Source organism: Taudactylus pleione, unplaced genomic scaffold, assembly GCF_031769625.1.
Source record: "Taudactylus pleione unplaced genomic scaffold, aTauple2 ptg000154l, whole genome shotgun sequence".
NCBI lineage: Eukaryota > Metazoa > Chordata > Amphibia > Anura > Myobatrachidae > Taudactylus > Taudactylus pleione.
This window is the reverse complement of record NW_028284556.1, coordinates 11,577,037-11,599,209: the sequence shown is the minus strand read 5'-3', so window position 1 is coordinate 11,599,209 and position 22,173 is coordinate 11,577,037. Positions and strand designations below refer to the sequence as shown.

The window sequence follows — 22,173 nt, the reverse complement described above, 5'->3', positions numbered from 1 at the left end:
GCGACCTTCCATGATTTATAATTAGTAGTGTATCTTAGTTGTGAATGATTGCACCTCCTTAGTGGAGATACATTCAGTACACTGCACTGTGCAGAAACAGCACAATGTATGTCATGGAACATCTTCCAGTATATAGCATACAGCATATCTCCACCCCAAGGATTGTTCTGTTCTGCTGCTTCCACCACACCCCTCTTCTCACAGGCTAGTACAGAGCCTGGAGCTACAGCATGACAGTTAAGTGATACAATCATTTCATCACCTTAGTGGTGTTTCTGGGGAAGAGGAAACACCACTGTAAGGGCCTGACTCAGATGTGCACAGATTTGCATCTTTATATTAATGCTGCTGCCAATTATCTTTCTACAGAGACGCCCACTGGCTGCGGGGCTTGGTGCGTAAAGATAGAACCAGTCCTATAGCAGGTGCAATTTCTCTATCTGAACACGGCATCCTGTGTCTGTGCTACTGCTGCCAAGATGTAGTCACTGTCAGCGACATACCCGCAATGCGCCTGCATCTGCCTAACCGCCCTGTGTTACCTCCCAGGAAAGCACACTGAGATCCACGGCTCTTTTCTCCATATTCGCTCTGCATCTCTTGATGTTAACCATTAGGGTGTATGTGCAAGTGCGACTTGGATGCAGTACTGCAAACATCAGCCACCTGGGTGAATATCGGCATTGTGTGCAGTTAGCTTTCACCTCTGAATCAGGGCCATGACCCCTTGTAGCTCCTTTAGAGGGCTTCCTACACAAAATATATATTTTAATATTAATTACTGTGTTGATAGAAGCAGCTATGTCAAACAAAATATATCCTAGCCAACTATGCTCATCCTTAGCTGCCTCCCAGCTTTTTTCTCCATGGTAACCATGGTAAACCTGTAATTATATATACCAGTTACAGGTGGAACAGAGGAAAATTGAATTAAAGTCCCTCTGCATACAACCTAAAGGGCTCCATACATCAGGCGACCAGATCCGCCAATCCACCGGTCAGAACTCCGATTGGCGGCCATTGATGCTCACCAGTTTGTCTTGGAATCAGCGAAATTATTCATTTTAAAAATCCCCAACTTGCTGATCATGATCATGTTTTGGTTGGGATTGGCAAATCAGGGAAATCCAACATGTTGGATTTTATTGACGCCCCTACCCCAGGATCTGGGGAATTGCCTCAATCCATCAGATGTATGAGAGCCATAAGGGTTCTTCCCTACTTACAGCACTAGAAAGGACTAGAGTGGAGAATATGACCAGGGCCGGCGCTAGGCTGTGCTGCGCCCAGCGCCGTCCTGTGTTGCCACCCCTTCCCTCCCCCTGAGCTTAAATATGTACTATAGCGGTGGGAGGGAGGTGGGCGTTTCCTGCACCCTCCGGAAACAGTAGCGCTCCGGGCGACGGACCGGCTTACCCGTCCTGAGCCGCTACTGAATATGACAAAATGATACATTGAATATATTGCAAGATTGTAATTAATAATTAAATATGCTAATTTTTTTCCACCAGAAAAAGAAAGCAGTACGAAATTACTCTGCCGATAAGGGATAAACAATAAACATTATTTGCCACCAGCAATAATAACCAGTGACTCATTTGCTTCAATAATTAAACACTCTGACCGTTGCCTGTGATAACAGTGGAATTCAGATTTCCTAGATTGCATTATGAGCATATTTCCTAGGGTTGATTACACACTTACACATCTCCTTCCTCAAGCCGCTATCGATATCTAAAATAAAGAAATGTTTGTGCTACCACATATTTTCTCACTTCGTCACCATCAGTGTTCTCTTATCGGTTTGATCATATTCATGACACTTCGTCCAAGTTCATATGACAACAATATCCACAATCATTTCCCGGTATTGAAATCAGTTTTCTCCAGCTTGTTTCATAAATCACATCATTTAAAAAAAAAAAAAAAAGATTTAAGAGACTGCTTGGCCTGACCTGACTTTGTTGTGCCAATTGTTTCTTCCAGATAAACAGGCTAAGAAATACTCATGAACTGTGCTTAAAGTTCAATATCTACGAAATATTCTGCTACAAATACTAAATGCTTTGGAAACAGTAATATGTTATTATAGTTTTCCTGTCCTGTTGGAATTAGTCTCTCTAATGCTTTCTCCTTCTGGGAACTTATTCTTTTAACTCTTTAGTACTATTGGAAGTTTTGCTGTCTTTTTATAAACGTCCTTTGTGCCATGTATAGTTTGCTCATATAATAATTTTCCACCCAAATCTACTGCACAATTTGGGAAAAGTAGGAGCATTGTCTACATATACACTTTGTAATATTGTGACAGAGCTCGCAGGGCCCTCTGTTTCACAAAGAAGCTCCTATACTCAATACACAATATGGTTAGCCAGTTTTTGGGCTATTCCAATATTCATGACAATAAAACAAATCAATTCACTGGGAACAAGTGTTATCACTGTGACACTACTTTAATCACAATTTGATACTGACTTCGTAAATGCAGTCTCTACAATATTGGTTCAGTCCACGAAACGGCAGACAGTGTTGATGATAATCATACTTTCAAACAAGGTTTTCATGATCTAAAAAGTTTAAAAAGTATTAAACCTTCTAATAGTGCAGATATTTAAGAATGGGGATTGATTTATGCCCTACTGTTAAAAGGTGGAGAAATAAGGGAAATAGACATAATATTTGGCCAGGTCGGGGCTCGGCTAATATGTTGGAAAATGTTCAGGTTTCTGTCACGGAATTTGGCCTCAGGTCTTCCCAATTGTACCCCAACATACCAAATAACCGACCACTGTCATCCCAGCTCTATTCATGCAATACATATTCCACAGAATGTTTATTTACTATTAAAGGGCCTGATTCAGAAATGGAGGCAAAGGCGATTACTCACACAGATCGAGAGATTATTTGTCACGCTGCATGTGCGCTGCGATCGCATTGTGACTATGGACGCACAAATGAATCCATCACAGAGTGAGTGACAGGCTGTCAGCATTTGGGGATGGTGACAGGGGGTGTTCTGAAAAAATTTAGGCATGTCTATCCGTTTGAACGCTGTTTTATGGGCATGCATAAAGTAGCCACTGCGAGTCCATACGCAGCTCTGTATGTCAGAATAGCTCCCAAGGCGTGCAGCATGGGCAGGGGCGTATTTAGAGAGGAGGGGGCCCGTGTTCACTCACCATCCCAGGCCCCCTCCTCTCTCTCCGGCGGCCACTGCATACTGACAGGTTCGGTAGACTCCGGGCACTAAACTGTGCCCGGAGTCTACTGCGCATGTGCAGGACACCGGTAAAATGGCGTGGGAGCCATTTTCCCTGCGGTTTCCCTACTGCGCATGCACAGAATGTCGGGAAAGTGGTCGCTGCAGCCACTTTCCAGGCGTTCTGTGTAGCGCTTTTCCAGCCAATGTGGGTCTTAGGAGAGGTAAGTATTAGGAAGTATGGGTACAGGGTGGGCAGTGTGGGCCCCCCTGGACCCAGGGGGCCTTGAGCCCTGCACACACTGCACCCATTATAGATAGGCCCCTGCGCAAGGACAAGTTGGCTGCTTAATGTGTGTCTATGTTACCAATATCTACACAGGTAAGCGCCATTGTATGCATATGAGAAGGCAGCAGTGGGCGTCCTTATGATGGGGTAAGCTTTGCAATCATTAACATATTTTTGCAGATGCGATTGCATTAGCGTGCATCTCTGAATCAGGCCCAAAGTGCGAAATTTCACTATGTGGAAAGGCTAAACACGTGAATGTCTAACACATTGTTCCACTGCAGAACTGTTTTGCTGCAAAACTCAATTTGCACAACATATTTTCAAATTGTCTAATCTCTAGTTGTATGGGGCGTTTTTTACCAAAAGGTATTGCAAAAATGACTGCAGGGGATATCCATTTTAATTGAATGCAGGCTTCATACGGTAAATTCCTAATTGTAAATGCATTGTTAGTGCTTGAGCAATGTTCGTGTAGCCTCGTCTACGCATGGCATATTTTATTCGTCTATGGGGTAACTACTTTCAAATTGCTTTAAAAAGGTATTGCCTATGTAGATAGAAGTTATATACATTTACAAAAATAAATACAATTTAACTTAACAACATTTAAGAAAAAAGAAAAAGAACACATAACAATGGTAAAAATAAGAATACATTTTTACAGTAGGTAAAATAGTGCTGGAGTTGTTAGCAATAATAATAGATTAATGAAGCTTACAGTTAAGCAAAATTCCTGTTATATTATTTATAGTTAAACCACTAAAATAAATGTATGTTTTCAAAATTGATGTTGATTATTTAAAATTACTTAACATTAAATAATTTTAAGTTCCCCTTTGAATTTAAAAAAATATTTCACTGGGTCCACTGAGTGTCATATTTAAACTCCCCTGTGAATGTATTACACAACTCATAAAGAAGTTACAGCATTTTTTCAGGAGTAGAGACTTTGATCAGTTGGCAGTTACCACAGTGGTGTTTGCAACAAGAAGTTCTCTAACAACAAGCCAAAAAATTGTCAACACTGCTAACCATGGCTTCCTAGCAATATGTCATAGAAGTGTGACAAAACATTCCCTCTCACGCAACAAGCACAACTCTTGCAGTAGGCTTAGAATTACATTTACCGTTAGTACAAAGTATGGACGAGGTAAATAAAGCTTTCAGGTTGATAGTTTAAACTGTAAGTGCATTTTAAGCATTTTTCTAATTCCCAAATGTCTCTCTTTTTCACCCCCAATAAACCCTGTGTAAGTTTCTTCAAAATATTTATTTCATATGGTCTAATATATACCATATGGATATGTCCCATCTTTGGCAGCTTTGACCTTAATTTCAGAATAGCATCCATCTTGAAAATTGTGTTTTAGCATTTCATAGTGCACTTACTTTACTGGACTTTTTTGCATTTTTTACCTTCAGGCAGTAATCTCTCACATTGGTCAAGTTTTATCTTCAAATTGGGAAAACATCTGGATGAGAGTTTCAATCGTGAGAGTTTTTTGAGTCTAAAAACATGCGAGTTTGTATGTTCTTACATTGGGCGAGTTCAAAAAATGTGAAAGATTACTGCTAAACTCTCACATTTTCTAAACTCTCACCCTGTTACATTTGGCCCATGGAATTCGTGATGTAACGGGATAATTATCTGGGATTTATTTTCGGAGCCTGCTGAGGTCCCAAAAAAAAAATCCCCAATAAGTGCAGCAGACTGCCATGCTTCAGAGCTAACTTGAGAGCCCCAGGGTTCAGTTAGTCCACTGTAAATTACAGTGGCTTGAATTGACCCCTATGATTGCAAATTCGGTCCATTTGGTAATAACCTGTTTTTGTCAGGCAGAACACAGTCCATGATCATTCAGAGTATTCTGTCAGCCTGGATGTATTCTCTGATGTTGTGAACTGAGACTGCTGCACGTGAAAATCCAAATTTCATGTTGATTTCAGAGACGGAGTGACCCATCTCTCTGGCTCCTACATTCAAGCCTCATTCAAAGTAGCTTAAATTGTAATACTCTGACATCTGTACTGTAAATTATATGACAATGGATTGCAGAGATATCTGCCTATATACTGTATAGTACTGTATATATAGTACTTCAGTTACAGAAGATACCATTTAATGCGGGGATGTGGTGGCATGTACTGGGAATGGAAATGGCTGTCTCAGTTTTTGTGGCACATGAGTGTATATTAAAGGTTTCCACTACACACAGAACTAAGCAAGTACTGTATGCACATTTCTGCCACCACCAATGCTACGTAAACACTGGCATTTGTTACGTAGTTTCATATGTTAAAATACAGGAACAATTCATATAAACCTCATTATGTGTTTAATGTGAATTGTATATGCATTTAAATGTGGTTGCAACAAATCTATTCAATCTCCATTTTTTTTAATATGTATTTGTGACCACTTTGTTATTTTATTGAAGCTAGACTCATGTACAGTACTGTTAATGCATATACAGTATAAATACTTTTCAGCTGCACCTTGTTGTGCTTACAGTGCATTCCCATTGGGGCAAATGCCTGTATTTACCTTCAGAAACACATTTGATGCACTGAAATGCGTTATGAATGGTTAGAATGAAGTGCAAGCACAGTGCAACGTCCTGTCTCATTGGTACAATGATTTTCATTTTTATTTCTGTTTGCATGTTCTAGCTAAAAAAAAAGTACATAGATTGGTATCCACAAGTAAAAGCTACTGAGCAGACAGCAAAGCAACACAACAAACGAAAAAGAACAATAAAAGCATGAAAAAAGGGTGGAACCTATTTGAATTCGGACAATGGGCCTGAATCATCACGGATCGCAATTGCAATTGAAACAGATTGGCCGATGGTGCATGCTGCCTATGCTTATGTACCACAGTGTGCGCGCGCAGGTTATCATTGCGATCACACTGCGTTCACGCACGCAGATAGAAAGCCTTCGCAGAGTGACTGACTGGACATCAGCATTTAGGAGGGTGACATGGGAGTGGTCGGAGAAACTCAGGCGTGCCTTTCCGTTTGCATGGGCATTCATAAATTAGTCACTACGATTGGCTACACAGCTTAGAGTACTCACTGCGTGCGACGAGACTTGCAATTTCTGAAACAGGTCAGAGCTGCTGTAATTCTGCATGAGGGTCCTATGTTACTCGATATTACAGATATATACGCAGGACTGCGAGGTATTACAGATGTGAGAAAGCGGTAGTGGGCGTCTCTATGCTGGCTTAGCGGTTGCACACATTAGCATATTTTCGCAGAAAAACTACATGCTTAATCGCAATAGCGATCCGTAATGAATCAGGCCCAATGTTCCATCCTGCTTTATTTAAAATACATAAATCTTGTTGAAACTCTATTAAATTAGCCCATACTTTCCCGACCTACCTGTGATAGATCTCCTGGATCTACTCTACGGTTTCAAAATACATTATTCACTTTGTTTACAGTCAAAATCTTGCTAGTAGGATGTGGAGATGAGGAAAAACATTCCTCTAACTAATGTCCCAAATAAATGAACAGGGTAATGGATGAGTAAAAGGGTTGCAGATTTTTCTGAATCATAAGCCGCAAACATTTTTACTTATATTTTTGTTTAGCTGTAGAATACAGCAACTGGGAAGTAATCTACAAGTCACTGTTCATTGCAGAATTCATTAAAAGACCACTGTAGTATCATAGTTCTGTGGGATAAAGTAACTTCATTCAAGACTAAATGACCATTAAGAGCTTTATTCATGGAGAAAGTATTGTAGCTGCTGAGATTATTACCATGTTGAACAAAAGAATACTGTTTCAACTCATGTGGTATCTCCATGTATTTAGCCAGTGAACAGAGGGTAACTGGGTCAACTTCAATCATTAATAAATATATTACATGTATTTTGTTCCAGAATAATCACCAAATTAATGTGTGTTACATTATATGAGGAGAATTAATCAAATGTTCCATAATTTCAGTGGTTTCACTATTGTTCCATTTTTGCCAGTTTCAACATATTATCTGCCCTTCATATAACCCTGAAAAACTGCAATCTGATGATAAATACTTATTCCGTCCAACAGTTTTTATTGTAATACAATGAACATTACTGTCTCTGTAAACCACTAGAAAAGAGACACAGTAGTTGGTGATATATAAATATAAATATATATATATATATATATATATATATATATATATATATATATTATGCTAATAAGGACTTTAAGTTTTTATAGTTCTGTTATAAATGGTGTTTATTATTCTCATGATATATCCTGTACTTATCAAATGTTTTCTATTGTTGTGTTACATGTGCATCCCAAGCAACAATTCCCCTAGTTGTTAGACATCTGACACACATTCCTCATAACTCCTACTCTTTTGTACAGTTCTAGCAAGAGCCTCTCTTCACACTACTATTCTGAGACAACAAAATGATTAAAGCTGCACTGTTGCCTACATAAAGAATTTTGTTAACCCTATGGAGAACCAGGGCTGGTAAATGAATCCATTTTTTTTACCCAAGGATTCTGTAGATTCTGTGTTACAAAATGAGGGAATAGAGCAAGTTCACCAATTTTAAATGTCAGGGAAGGGTGGTGTGATTATGAGATCCAATCACAAGCTGTAATCAAAGATTTGGCGCCCCATAGAGTGATATGTGCAGCCATTTTCATCCTAGGATTGAGGCAAATCAATTTAGTTCCCCAGTTTTAAATGGCTGTGAAGTGTAAGGACACAATCCAGAGATTGAAGCTTGTGATTTATCCTGCCACTTGCACTCAACTATCCTTGTAGAAAAAATAGATAGACCTCAAGAAAAATGGTTGCATGTATGTTAGGGGAGGGTTCATTAATAGAATATTTTATGTAAGTGATAGTGCAGTATAAATATCATTTAAATTTATGTTTATTTTCTTTTACCTTTCGGTTTGTACAGTAGTGCTTACTAACATTCCATTGTTTCTATGAAACACAGCATTAACGTTAATATTGCAAAATTACTAATTTAGAAAATGTTCAAAGTTATAACTAAACACTGAATGTATCCATTAGAAAATATCTAATTAAATTAATCTTTGCCTTTATAGATTTGAAATAGTTTTTCCCCTTTATGACACAGTGATGGAATTTTCATAAGAAAATATTTATGGGAGAAAATTAGGAATTTAGACATGGAACTAAGTGTTACATTTGTGGCTTTCTATTGTTATGTTTGCAGTAGGATACAGCAATATCAGACTATGAATCCAACATTCCTCTAATGGGAGATACACATTTAGATGAGTAATACAGGAAATTCTTATGACATGCCAACACTGCTAGATGGTAAGTGTTTAAATGGTCATGTTACCGCACCTTAAGTTTGTGACATAACTAGTAATAATTAATTACAATTTGTGAAAAAATTCTGCACCAGTTGATACTGATTTGCAGAGACAGTACCCTTAATATGGACAAAAAGCATGGGATCACAGTTCTTGTCCAAGGCTCTGTTCTCATTGTCTAACTAATGTATATGTGGTTCTTCAAATCTAGCCAGCGTTTTTGATTAACAATACACTGGCAACCGATCACGTTTTTATTTTTACATACATGCAGGGGCATACTGCCTCATTCTGCCACACCTGTTCTGCCAACACCCGATGCTCTCGTCACCAGCAGCTCAATACATATCAAGCAGGAAGGAAGGAAGAAGCTATGAAATACTGTATTGCAGTTGTGAGGATAGTGTGATTTCACAAGCTCCATTGCCAGTCATGTTGAAGATAAGAATTTACAGTATGCAAATCATATTGTGGAAAGTACAGTATCCAATGCACAGGCCGCAGTTGCTTTAGAGTTTTATTCTACTATATATTTTAATTACACTAGAGATACATTGCTGCTTTCCAAAGAAGAAACCTGCAAGTCCTCCTCAGTGACTTAGGGAGCATGCATTGCCATATTTTCACTGCAACAGAGATGGCTGCATATAGTGTTGGACTGGGGCATGAAGGGCCCACCGGGGGAAGACAATTGTAGGTGCCCATGCTTAAAAGGTGTGGTCAGCCTCCAGAGGGGTGTGGCCAGCCACCACAGAGACCTGGCTGACTATTATAGAGGACATAGGACCTCATTTGTTTTATCATACTCAACAAGTGATTTTTCAAAAAGATGACAGTTAGGAGCTGATTGGCTGGATCATCATTATCATACGCAACGTTTTATCACTTGTTGCATATGATAAAATTTGTTGATAAATGAGAGCCATAGCCTGAAGACAACATGGATACTACAGAGCATGGTCTGTTCATCCCTGTTCCTGCTCTGCCAGGTAACTGACTCTGTCATAGAGTAACAATGTGTAATTCAAGAACATTGTCTGAAACCTGACATTAGAATAGGAGGTTGGGCCCTCAGGTTGTGGGGCCACAGGGGGTTTGCCCTGTACCCCTGTGGGCCAGTACCACCCTGGCTGCATATATTTTCACATGAGCTTCCTATACCAGGTCCAGTTCAGTAAATAGGAACCAGCTCCAAAGTTTGGAAATATTATATTCTGTGCCATACCTGGTGCCAAGTAGTGTATGCTGACCCTTATCATAGATATACCGTAACTATATTTGGTGGCAAGTATACAAATACAAAGCTAAACAATATCTGCTGCCAAGTATAATCAATTGAGCCAGATCTGCAGCCAAGTATACCACTTAAAAAAACATATATATCTGTGTGTTAAGTATGATGTACTGTGTACTGAGTTGGATCTAAAGACAAGTCTAAAATGAAGAGACATATCTGGTGAAAAATATAATATACTGTATAGAGTATTCTCTGGTGGCAGATCCAATGTACAAAGATACATTTCTGGTGCGGTCTGATATACAACGTGTTATTTTATGACAAGATGAAGATGTAATGTGATTTGATACAAACTCTAATCTGCATAATTATATATCTGGTGCCAGTTTAATTAGTTATACAGACTCCGTTTTGTGCTGCTGGTCTTGGAATCTCCCTTATCCAATATGTACAATAGCCATGCTTCCTTTTCCTACCCAGCAAATTAGAGTTCAGTAAATGACAGAAGCTGGATTTGTTACCAGCATAAAATAGACCAGGCTGATAGCGTGTTAATCAGATGAGCAGCATTGCTGTTGGGGAAGTGGAGAGCATCCTGCAGCTTACTGTCCTCTAGTGATTATCAAGTAAGTGCACTCTTAACACAAGCCCTGGATCTCAACCGATCTCATAAAAGTAACAATCCAGCGTACACCACAGTGATTACCAATTATTGTATGTCCACATCTAGGGGCAAATGTAAGATTTGCAAGGAAAGGTGCAATGCAAAAGCTCTTGTTGGAGGCGGTGCCAGGTAAATTGTCCCGCACCCTTGTTGCATAATGCCTCGATTTGTGGGTGTATGGGAGGGGGAAGAGCCAAAATGACACCCAGGAATCACGCATTACACTGTGAGGGGGCAGGGGGGGTCTATGTACTTAGGAACACACACACACACATACACACTGGGATCTTGTGCTGGATGCATTAAAATAATTTATGAGCAGTGGGTGAAAACTGTCAAAATAAATTAAATTGAAGATATTCATTATAGATTATGAGCATTATGCTGAGTTGAACTTATGTCCGTTTGGAGAGCTTACCTGCCATGATATCACACTGCGCATTCTCAGGGACAGAGTGTACGCAGGTTCGGGCAATGCAGAGCCGTCAAGCACATCTCTTATGACTGAAGAAGTGTAACTGGGTTGTATCCTGGTATTCTCACATAGGCCATGTTCAGTGAGGGAATGCTGATGAATTGCGGGCAATGTAGAGTTGGATGTAAGTGTCAATCCGCTTGTTTCCAGGCGTGTCTTTTGCATTTAGTATAGAGATGGTGTAAGTGCGACCTAATGAAAGTGATGACCAGCAAGCCAAGACCGCACAGATCCGTACAAGTCTGCATATTTATTATCAAGCACAGAGCATCTATGCCCAATTTATGCTCAACTCTCTATCAGGCAGGCCTATATGTGAACTCTCTAACAGGGAGGCCTATATGTGAACTCTCTAACAGGGAGGCCTATATGTGAAGTCTCTATCAGGGAGGCCTATATGTGAACTCTCTATCAGGCAGGCCTATATGTGAACTCTCTATCAGGGAGGCCTATATGTGAAGTCTCTATCAGGCAGGCCTATATGTGAACTCTCTATCAGGGAGGCCTATATGTGAACTCCCTATCAGGCAGACCTGTATGTGAACTCTCTATCAGGCAGGCCTATATGTGAACTCTCTATCAGGGAGGCCTATATGTGAAGTCTCTATCAGGCAGGCCTATATGTGAACTCTCTATCAGGGAGGCCTATATGTGAACTCCCTATCAGGCAGACCTGTATGTGAACTCTCTATCAGGCAGGCCTGTATGTGAACTCTCTATCAGGCAGGCCTATATGTGAACTCTCTATCAGGCAGGCCTATATATGAACTCTCTATCAGGCAGGCCTATATGTGAACTCTCTATCAGGCAGGCCTATATGTGAACTCCCTATCAGGCAGGCCTATACGTGAACTCTCTATCAGGCAGGCCTATACGTGAACTCTCTATCGGGCAGGCCTATACGTGAACTCTCTATCAGGCAGGCCTATATGTGAACTCTCTATCAGGCAGGCCTATACGTGAACTCTCTATCAGGCAGGCCTATACGTGAACTCTCTATCTGGCAGGCCTATACGTGAACTCTCTATCAGACAGGCCTATATGTGAACTCCCTATCAGGCAGGCCTGTATGTGAACTCTCTATCAGGCAGGCCTATATGTGAACTCTCTATCAGGCAGGCCTATATGTGAACTCCCTATCAGGCAGGCCTGTATGTGAACTCTCTATCAGGCAGACCTATATGTGAACTCTCTATCAGGCAGGCCTATATGTGAAGTCTCTATCAGGCAGGCCTATATGTGAACTCTTTATCAGGCAGGCCTATATGTGAATTATCTATCAGGCAGGCCTATATGTGAACTCTCTATCAGGCAGACCTATATGTGTGAACTATAATTTAGTTATAAATTATGCAAATTATTACATAATTGTAGTTTCATTTATTACAATTTTCCAGATTAGTATGCCATTTACATACTTTTACAAGTGTTAAGAACCACACTAAAGGCTTGAATGTTTTTACAGCAGTGGGTAAGATAACAAGATAACACTATTCTGACAAGCTCACTATTATACCCACTGACAATACTGGGGAAAAAGGTGCAGCAACTTTAGAACAGGTGTAATGTTACATATTGCGTCCACTCTCATTTACCAAAGTGAAAGAATATTATGTTGCATTTTAAGCTGTGGATGTTTCAATAGAAATTATGTTACATTATAAATAAGCAAATGGTATTTTTTAGCTTTGTTGCCTTTGTCTTCAAATAACTTAAATAAGCATGGGGAGACAACAATTATTACGCACAGGTAATAAAATATGTATTTATTTATTTGGGGGTATACTGCCAAAATGCTCATTATTACATTAAATAAATAAAATTATTATTTACATTCAGACTGCATTAAATTATCACTGTGTGGGAGAAATACCCAAGTAATATGTAAACCAGACATTCTGGTTAGTTACCTCTTTTTAAACCTGCACTTACTGTATGCCATAAAGTATTATGTAAGTGTTTTACTCAGCTGGATTCATACTTGTTGTGAGCTTTACTGCTTGTCACTGTTTATGGCTTGAAAAAGGTTGGTGAGGCCAACTGTAACGTCGCTGCTATACTGTGAGCAAATAAATATAACCTAAGCTGCTTTCATTGGTGAGTGCCTGCAATTTCTTTACTTCTGGATATGCTGGAATCTATGGACTAGATGACTGGCTGCCGTGCACACCGCTGCTGTGGAACTATGTTAATGTGAGCGTTGCACTAAAGTGGATATATATATATATATATATATACATACACATATATATATATATATATATATGTATTATGATAGGAACGTTGTGTCTGTCTGTTTGTTCCTAGTTGGCGCAAAAACTACTGAACCGATTTTCATGAAAACAGCATCATTTTGTAGTGGAAACTCCTAGAAGTGTTAATCTGAATAGGAGGGCCAGCAATCTCAGAAATTACATAACTTGATCCGAAGCCCCTCACATAAATACTAATCCAGCATGCAAAGGTGCGGCACTTGGACAAAATAAATGATACTAAATAGGTATTCTTATCAATGTTTCAGTTGTATTAACTGTCTTCATTCAGGATGCATCTTTACTGTATATATATACTGTATATATATATATATATATAATCTTAATACAGACATAAAATCATGCCTGGGTGTGTGGGTTGACACTTCTGCCAGAACTTATATACTGCCACTATCAGAGAGATGTCCTCCTCTACAAACCTGAAAGAAAATAGTAGATTTGCAAATATAACTATAATAATAAGTAATGTAATTAGAGATAAGTGAATGTCTTGTGGTAAGGTTCGCAGAATACTTTGTAATTGGAAAAGTGTTTTTTGCCAACTCAATTCACAAAAGTTACTAGAGTGGAAAAAGTTAATTTTTTTAGTTACTTAACACTTATATATAATGTGAATTACTAGAATATTTTGTAATTACTAGAATATTTTTAGAATTTCTTTAGTTTCACAAGCTAATATAAGCAACTTGAAATAGTGAAAAACCCAAATAGTTTTGATAATTTACTCAATTGTTCATTTGAGCCATAAATTACTGTAGGTTTATATATCACTTTTAGGGGTCTATGTACTAAGCAGTGATAAGTGACAGAGTGATAAGTGATAAGTCTGTGATGAGTGCCAGCCAATCAGCTCCCAACTGTAATTTTTCAAACACAGCCTGTGAGATGACAGTTGGAAGCTGATTAGCTGGCACTTATCACAGACTTATCACTTTTCACACTGTCACTTATGACTGCTTAGTACATAGACCCCTTAGTCCTTTTAAGAGAAAAGCGCTATATAAATAACATTATTGTTATTATTATTATGATGGTGAAACCCCTCCATCCCTCCTCCCCCAACAAACTGGGAAGTGCGTAGCCTAGCGGGGATGTAAGTGAGTGAACCAGTTGACAGCGGTGTCACTTACTTTGCTGACACCTGGTGCGGCTGGTAGGACAGTTTGGACACACATACGGGGGCATGGCCTCGCTCCACAAAGCCACACTCCCTTATGTGTGCCAATCTTGGGGGCTTGACCACATGTCACAACCCATGTTCTCGTCACACAGTGGGCTTATCCAGCACTCCGCCAGCTGCTGGGAGCAGCCCAAAGCCTCTCTGCTGCCTCTCTCTCGTTGTGGCTGCTGCTGGGAGCAGCCCAAAGCCTCTCTGCTGCCTCTCTCTCTCATTGTGGCTGCTTGGTGACACCATCCAATGCAGCTCTACTATTTTGGAGTCACCCCCTCAGATTGTGTCACCCGCAGCCCCTGCACCCCACTAGTGATGCCAGTGCCAGTTGGTAAACACATTTACCTGTCCTCATCAATAATTTGGCCCTGGATCATCTATCACCACGGCCTGGTCCCTTTTAATGAACTGCAAGTGTACTACAAAAACTAAAGGTGAATAGTGAGATATTTGGCTATTCTCTGCAATTGAAATTTGAGTGGCGAGCAATGATATCAGTCACACAACATTATCTAATAGGATCATAAATGCAAGTGGCCAAATTGAATAGAATCTAATCATTTGGTGCTCAAGTTGAGCAGCCAGATCTCATCCAGCATCACAGCTGGATGAGGCTCCCAACAGAGGTATCTGCAATCACACAAGAATGAACATTCTACACTAGTTATAGATACAGCATCCAAAACTAGATAAGCCTTAAAGTTTCCAATTTAGATATAATCACATTAAGGAATCAAGAAGCTATAGACAGGATCTTGTGATATATGAAATGTCTTCAATCCTCAGCAGAGACATTGATGTGACATGCTATAACAAAACAATTGAATACAGTAAGAAGATATACAGGTTTTCTGAATAATATCCTATGAAAGTCTTGTTTGCTCCTAAGACTGGATGTCAATTCAGTAAAAATTCTGAACAATCAGTGTACAGTGACTTCTAAAACATAGGTGTGGCAATAATCCAGCAAGAGAAACTGTAGTATTACTAGTTCTACAAACAGATCATCAAACTAAAGCTCAGCAAACACTTTCAGACTAACAGACATTTTATCTGACAAGCTGAAACCCATCAGATATCATGGCCATACACTGTGAGATATCTTAGAGTGTATGGCCACGATATCTACCTTCCTCCACTAGTGGGAAACATTTCCCTGTTCCTCCCTTGTGAAAGAATGGAATCAGTATGTAATACAGCCACCACATGACCGGTGGTTCTAATCCCGACAGTGGCAGCTGGCAGGGGTGAAGATCCCGATAGTTAATTAAGGTAAGAATCGCTAACCTTACCCCCCCCTATCTCTAACCCTCCCTCAGCGGTGCCTAACCATAACCTCCCCCCCAAGTGCCTAATCCCCCTCTAAGTGCCTAAACCTAACCTCCCCTTCCCCGCAGCCTAACCCTAAGTCTCCAGAGGGGGTGCCTAACCCTAACCACTTCCGGGGGTGCCTAATCCTAACCCCCCCTTCCCATAGCCTACCCTTAACCCTCCCGGGGTGTGCCGAAGTTTCCCTGGGAGCTCTAACACCTAACCCTCCCCCCCCCCCGCGGCTGTCCATGCCCGGCACCCTGGCATACACTGCCAGAAGTGCCCGACCATTTAGCGGATCTATCTGACGTGGACGATTTCAGCATGTCTGACTGACTGATAATTATTGATCAGTCGCAGAAATACACTGCTCAGTGATCAGCCCAATTAAATGATTATTGGCTGACGGGGCTGAAAATTGGATAGTGTATTGCCGTGACTTATCAGTAATTACTAATTTATGCTCTGTCGGACATGCTGACATCATCCAGCATATCTAATAGATTGGATAAATTGTTGATTTCCTAAGCCTAAAGGCGCATACACACAGCACTTTTGGTACGACCAAGCCCTGTCGAACCGGATGAAAATTAAACTGCACAAAAGATGCCATCCTCCGATTCGACCAGTTTTCATCCGTCAAAACAGGATCGAACATGCGTAAACACTCTTTTGATATCGAACGAACAGATTTAAATCGAAAGAACGGGCCGACGATTGTATAGATGTGTACCCAGCTAAAGGATCTGCGAGCAGAGTTCAACTACCATAATAGGACGTCAGCAGCTCACATCTAATTTAAGAAACCATAGTGCCTAGAATTAGTAGGAATAGATACTAAGGGGTATATTTACTAAAGGTCGATTTTGATCAATTGTAAATTGATCTAAATTGATGTTATGTTTACGGGGCTAAATCACACATTTACTAACACTTAAAAAAAAAAAAAATTATCTAATTTAGACCCAGAAACACAACATCAATTTTGATCAATTTTGGTTGATTTAAAATTGATCAAAATCAATTAAAATCGACCTTTAGTAAATATACCCCCTAACTGTTTTACTGTATGTGGAACCCAACCGGAGTCATGGTGTTTTTTTGTACAGTACACTGAACAGTGTCCCGGTCCTGGTTCTAGCAATGATAATGTCCTAGTCTCTCTGCAAAGAACTACTTGTTCCAAAGTGAAATGATCTGTTTGTCAGCTCCAATTATTGTGCCTCCCGAAACGCCTGTTTTAATTCACCTCCAGGCATATCTGCAACTTCCTTCCTAATTATGTAAACTAAATTTAAGATCTGTATTGCATGTACGTTTTAACAATTGCAACTTATTTTCCTATAGAAATGCAGGTTACTACCAAAATAAACAGAGCATCAGCATAATGTTTTTGAAAGGGATATTATTATCATTTATTATATAGTGCTACCATTTAAGGCAGCACTCTACATCAGTCCTTGTCCCTGTTCAGGTTACAGTCTAAAACCTCTACCACATAAGCATACACACTAACTTTATCTGCTTTACAGTGTATAGTTTTTCACCTACAGTAGTTCATATTGTTTTCCCTTATACATTGATACCAACATCATCTAACTACTGTTCCTTGTCAACAACATAATCAAATGTCATAGCTGTATCTCTCCAAACTTGTCCCAATGATCACCCTTTCCTCATAGTCCCTAAAGTTTAAACATACTGTATAGTCATTGTAGCTGGGCATTGACAACAAATTCTATACATGTAAGACACTAATAATGGTGGAACAGTAGAACTGTAGTACCTTTATAAAACTAGGAGTCTTAACAGTATGGATGTTGTTTATTTAATATATTCTGAATACATAATTTTACTGAGGTGTACAGTATATTTTATTCTGGTAGTGTTATCTGCTAGCCTGAATACAATAATGAAGTTTGGATACAGTTAGAGGTTAGGAAGGTACAGATCTATTTGTCATTCTTAACACTCACTCAAAATAATTATTATATTGTAGATTTAAATGTATGCATCAAGGCTTTCCATGTATTACAATGATACTAATATTCAATATTACTCAATATTACAATGTCAGTAAGGGATACAGTTATAATACCGACCACGGGGATTTCGGCGCACACCAACACCGGCATCCCGGCCGCCAGTATCCTGAAGGTAAGTAGCGGGGTTAGGAGGAGGGTTAGGTTTAGGGGTTAGGGTTAAGCACAAGGGGGAGGGTTAGGGTTAGGCACTAAGGGGAGAGGGTTAGGTTTAGGGTGTGGGGAGAGGGAGGTTAGGTTTAGTCACCAGGGGGAAGCTTATGTTTAGGCACCGGGGAGGGAGGGTTAGGGGTAGGGAGAGGGGGAGGGTTAGAATACCGACCGACATGTGTCGGTATCCTAACCCTGTTGAGATGCCAGCATTGGGATTCTGACAGTACTACTGTCAGTAATACTCGATATTACAATGACAGTAATACTCAATATAATATTACATGCAATGACAGTAAAACTCAATACAATATTACAATGTCAGTAAAACTCAATATAACAATGATAGTCATATTCCATAAAGAAAATTCTTTGCAGTGAAAGTTTGAAGTTCAGACTTTCTATACAATTTTCCATACTTGAAGTGTGCTTATTTCCTGGTGTGTATGGGTTTCATGAGAACAGGAAGCGTTCTGACTGTGAGATTCTGACTTAGCCTAAGTCGTCATAGGATGCCACTCCTTGTCATATACATGTCTAGTGTTGGACATAATGTTTCTACATGTATCTATTCACACTGAATACACTTAGCCTGATGCAGACTTGTCCGTAATTGTGTCCCAAAGCACAGACACAACTTACATTCAGTAAAAAAAAGCCACAATTGCTTGTACAGCACAGTATATGCAAAGCTGCAACTTTCGCAAATTCTGTTCATGTGGGCACTAGTAGCATATATATCCAATTTATGACCATCATCACCACAGCTATAATTGTGCTTTTATGGAAAATGTTAAACAATAATGTATAATATGTATTCCACTGAAAGCATTGGATGAGGCCCAATGTCTGCCACATCAGAATCGGTGGAAATATCACCGTTTGTGACTGGAAAAAAATTGTGAAATTTCAGAATCAGTTCTGCAAATAAAATTATTGCATTTGGATTTATGAGCAAGAGTAGTGGTATTCATGCAAATAATCAGTAATAAAAGCCTCCTATCTGGCCTATTAGAAGGTGCAAAGAGACGTCACCACCTTGATGCATAAATCCATAAAAACTGGTGCATTCTCGCAAAAATAGGTGCATGACATTACAAAACGGCACCTGCACTGCTCTTTCTATAGTCATAAATGAGCCTTATTTCCACACATATAAAAATAGCTTTGCCTAGACTGTATCAAATATTATTGCAATAACAAGTATACAACATAAAACACAACTTAATGCTATATATTAAGACTTAAATATATATAGTCAATAATTCATTCTCATATTTTTCAAGAAATTGAAGCTCAACATCAGCCTTGCCCAATGCTGTCACAGACCACAGGGAAAAAAACATATTTACATTTAGTTTGGTCATTGGAATGTTCCCCTTCCTATTGTCACACCCCTCTATTTTAAATATAGCACGTCCAGATCTTAGTGAAAGCCAAAGGTTTTGGTTATGTGTCAATCATATCCGTTCCCAAACAATTAATATTTATAGCTGATGTGTCGCTAACTTGAGATATACTTTATCTAAGGTGAAAGTAACCAGATATCTGGCAGTCCTTTTTATTCCTGAATGTAAGCTATCAAAGACAGGATTTCCTCCTCCTGGTGTTCTACTTTTATGTCACAAGTTGTTGTGGTGTGTTTTCATGGGAATTCTAAGATACTCTTTTGTCCCAAGTCACATACTGTAATGTAATTGGGATCCGACTGCTACAAACATCTACATTTACACACAAACCCGTTTTGTTATGCAGTAAACTATAGTAAAAACATACTTTTATATATTGTGTAAATATGGCAACATTTTAACTTTAAAATATATTTGTGCTATAACAAAAAATCTGAAATGTGCCTACACACTAGACGACTCACAAACAATCCAATGTCATTAATGATTTCACTTAATCTGCCCGGCAGCACCCCGGCATTCCCGGACACACGATATCATGCTTTAAACTGTGCAATCTGACCTATCATGCGTCCTTAACGATTTCTAGTGCGTCTGTAATGAGATTGCCAGATCTAACTGCATGTAGATAATATCTGAAGATATGACAACCCGCAGGACCGCGCATTGGGATAATTATCGTTCGTGCACACTACATGATTTGTCATTCCAATCGTCTAGTGTGTAGGCACCTTACCTGTTAAATAGTGTTATGATGATAATAACCTGCTTCTTTATTAAGATAAGTAGATATCAGCCATTATCCATTTCAGACAGGAATAAAACTGTCTCAAATTTTCTCAAGATTTTTTCTCATTACACTAACGAGGACTTACTGTACAAGGGAACTTGATGTTAATAGTTTTAGCCTTAATTCATTAACTAAAGCCATCTTGATTAACATAGAGTGTTTTTTTTAGCAAGAACAGAACTAAACTATTTATTCTCGGATAATCTATGAAAGACTGTGGATAAGGTGCATATTTATAGAAAATTTTATGTGCTTCAGACATAATAATTATGCCCAGACTCGCAATACAATAATGAAAATTACTGCCTGCATTTTCCATTCTGCGAGCACTGGGACAAAGCTTCTGAAAAAGCCCTATCCTGGCGAATGCTAGCAGCAAAGTGATATCTACCACTAGAACTTTGCTTCTGGATTCGGACCTAGAGTGCGTTCGTGCGTGATGATCTCAGCCAATAAAATACATATAATTAAAACAATGTCCTAAAAAAAAGAATCTGGCACATTAAATACTTGATAAATTTGTAGAATCAAATTAAGTTTACAGAGCGAGACATATACCCATATCTTCAATGACCTCTGCAATAATCCAATCCTTGCAGTCCATGTTTATTTAGTTTTTTAATGACGATTGCGTTATGTACTATAATTATATACAGGAGATAGGATCCTATTAGTAACATTTTTCCATACAAGTTCTTTGTGCCACATACAGACAATGTATCCATTTAAGTTAGAACCAGCTGGAATATGATTAAACCTGGTCGTTTTATTTGAACTAACTTTTTAGACTACTTAAATTTATCGCAAATTTTCGGACTTTAGAAAAGGTCTTACAAAGTGGTTCATGAACCACCTAAAATAATTTAAAGTATCTTCATTAACAATGCTGTACAATGGGCCTGATTCAGAGTTGGGAATAGAGAAAGATATCTCTCTCAACTGATCATCTTGGTGAAACCATGTTGCACTGCAGGTGGGGTAGATTTAAAATGTGCAGAGAGATTTAGATTTGGGAGGGAGGTGTCCAAACTGACATCTAAATTGTAGTAATAATAAAGCTGTGCAGTATTTGTGGGCTACATGTAAAAGCAGCCAGTATTTACCCTACATGCAAAAAAAAAAAAATGTATTTACACCCCTTGCATTGCAACATGGTTTGTCTAGGTACACAGTTAAGTGCTATCTCTTTCTCTATTCCAAACTCTGAATCAGGCCCACTGTACGTTAGTATTCTTAATGCAATAGCCCAGGTTTTTCTATTTTCTATAAATCAGTGAAATGCCATTTGCCTTATCTATCACCATTGTTTATGAATAAGATTGTCCCCGTGAGCCTTACCTACTGGTTTGTATTTACATACCAACCAGAGTCTCCATGGATCTTCCAGCTAGTAATACAAATATAAAGAAACCGACACTTTTCATTTGAAATGTAATTATACTGTACTTACCAGTATGTTGGACACAAGCAACATAAACAGCAATAAAATACACCATAAGCTGCATCTTCCTTTTCCAGTGATTGCACCACATTCCATTTAAGAGGGGCGTCCTGTGAAATAAGAAAGAGACCATTTATAGGACATTTCTCTCACCAGAATCGGACATCTCTTCTTTACGTAAAGAAGTGTTTATGAAGTATTAACATTCTGACAGCTACTGCTCACTCCAATCTGCTCACATCTGTGACACTATTCATATTGGTGAAGGTGATATTTGTACTGCAGCCTCTGCTTACGAAGGCAGCAAGATATGCATCTGTTATGCTTTGGAGCAAAATAATTTTATAACACCAGTAGATACTATGTTACATACTTTTAATAAATGTGTTCTGTGATCAGTTTAA

General features: G+C 39.1%; 1 protein-coding gene across 1 annotated transcript in view; it reads right to left on the bottom strand.

The window, feature by feature from the left end:
- Positions 1-22,173, bottom strand: part of ADGRG6 (adhesion G protein-coupled receptor G6) — a 193,380-nt gene that overhangs the window by 155,306 nt on the left and 15,901 nt on the right. Inside the window, exon 2 of the mRNA XM_088474375.1 lies at positions 21,779-21,879. Within this exon, the coding sequence (XP_088330501.1) occupies positions 21,779-21,879 (101 nt within the window). The remainder of the gene's footprint in view (positions 1-21,778; positions 21,880-22,173) is intronic.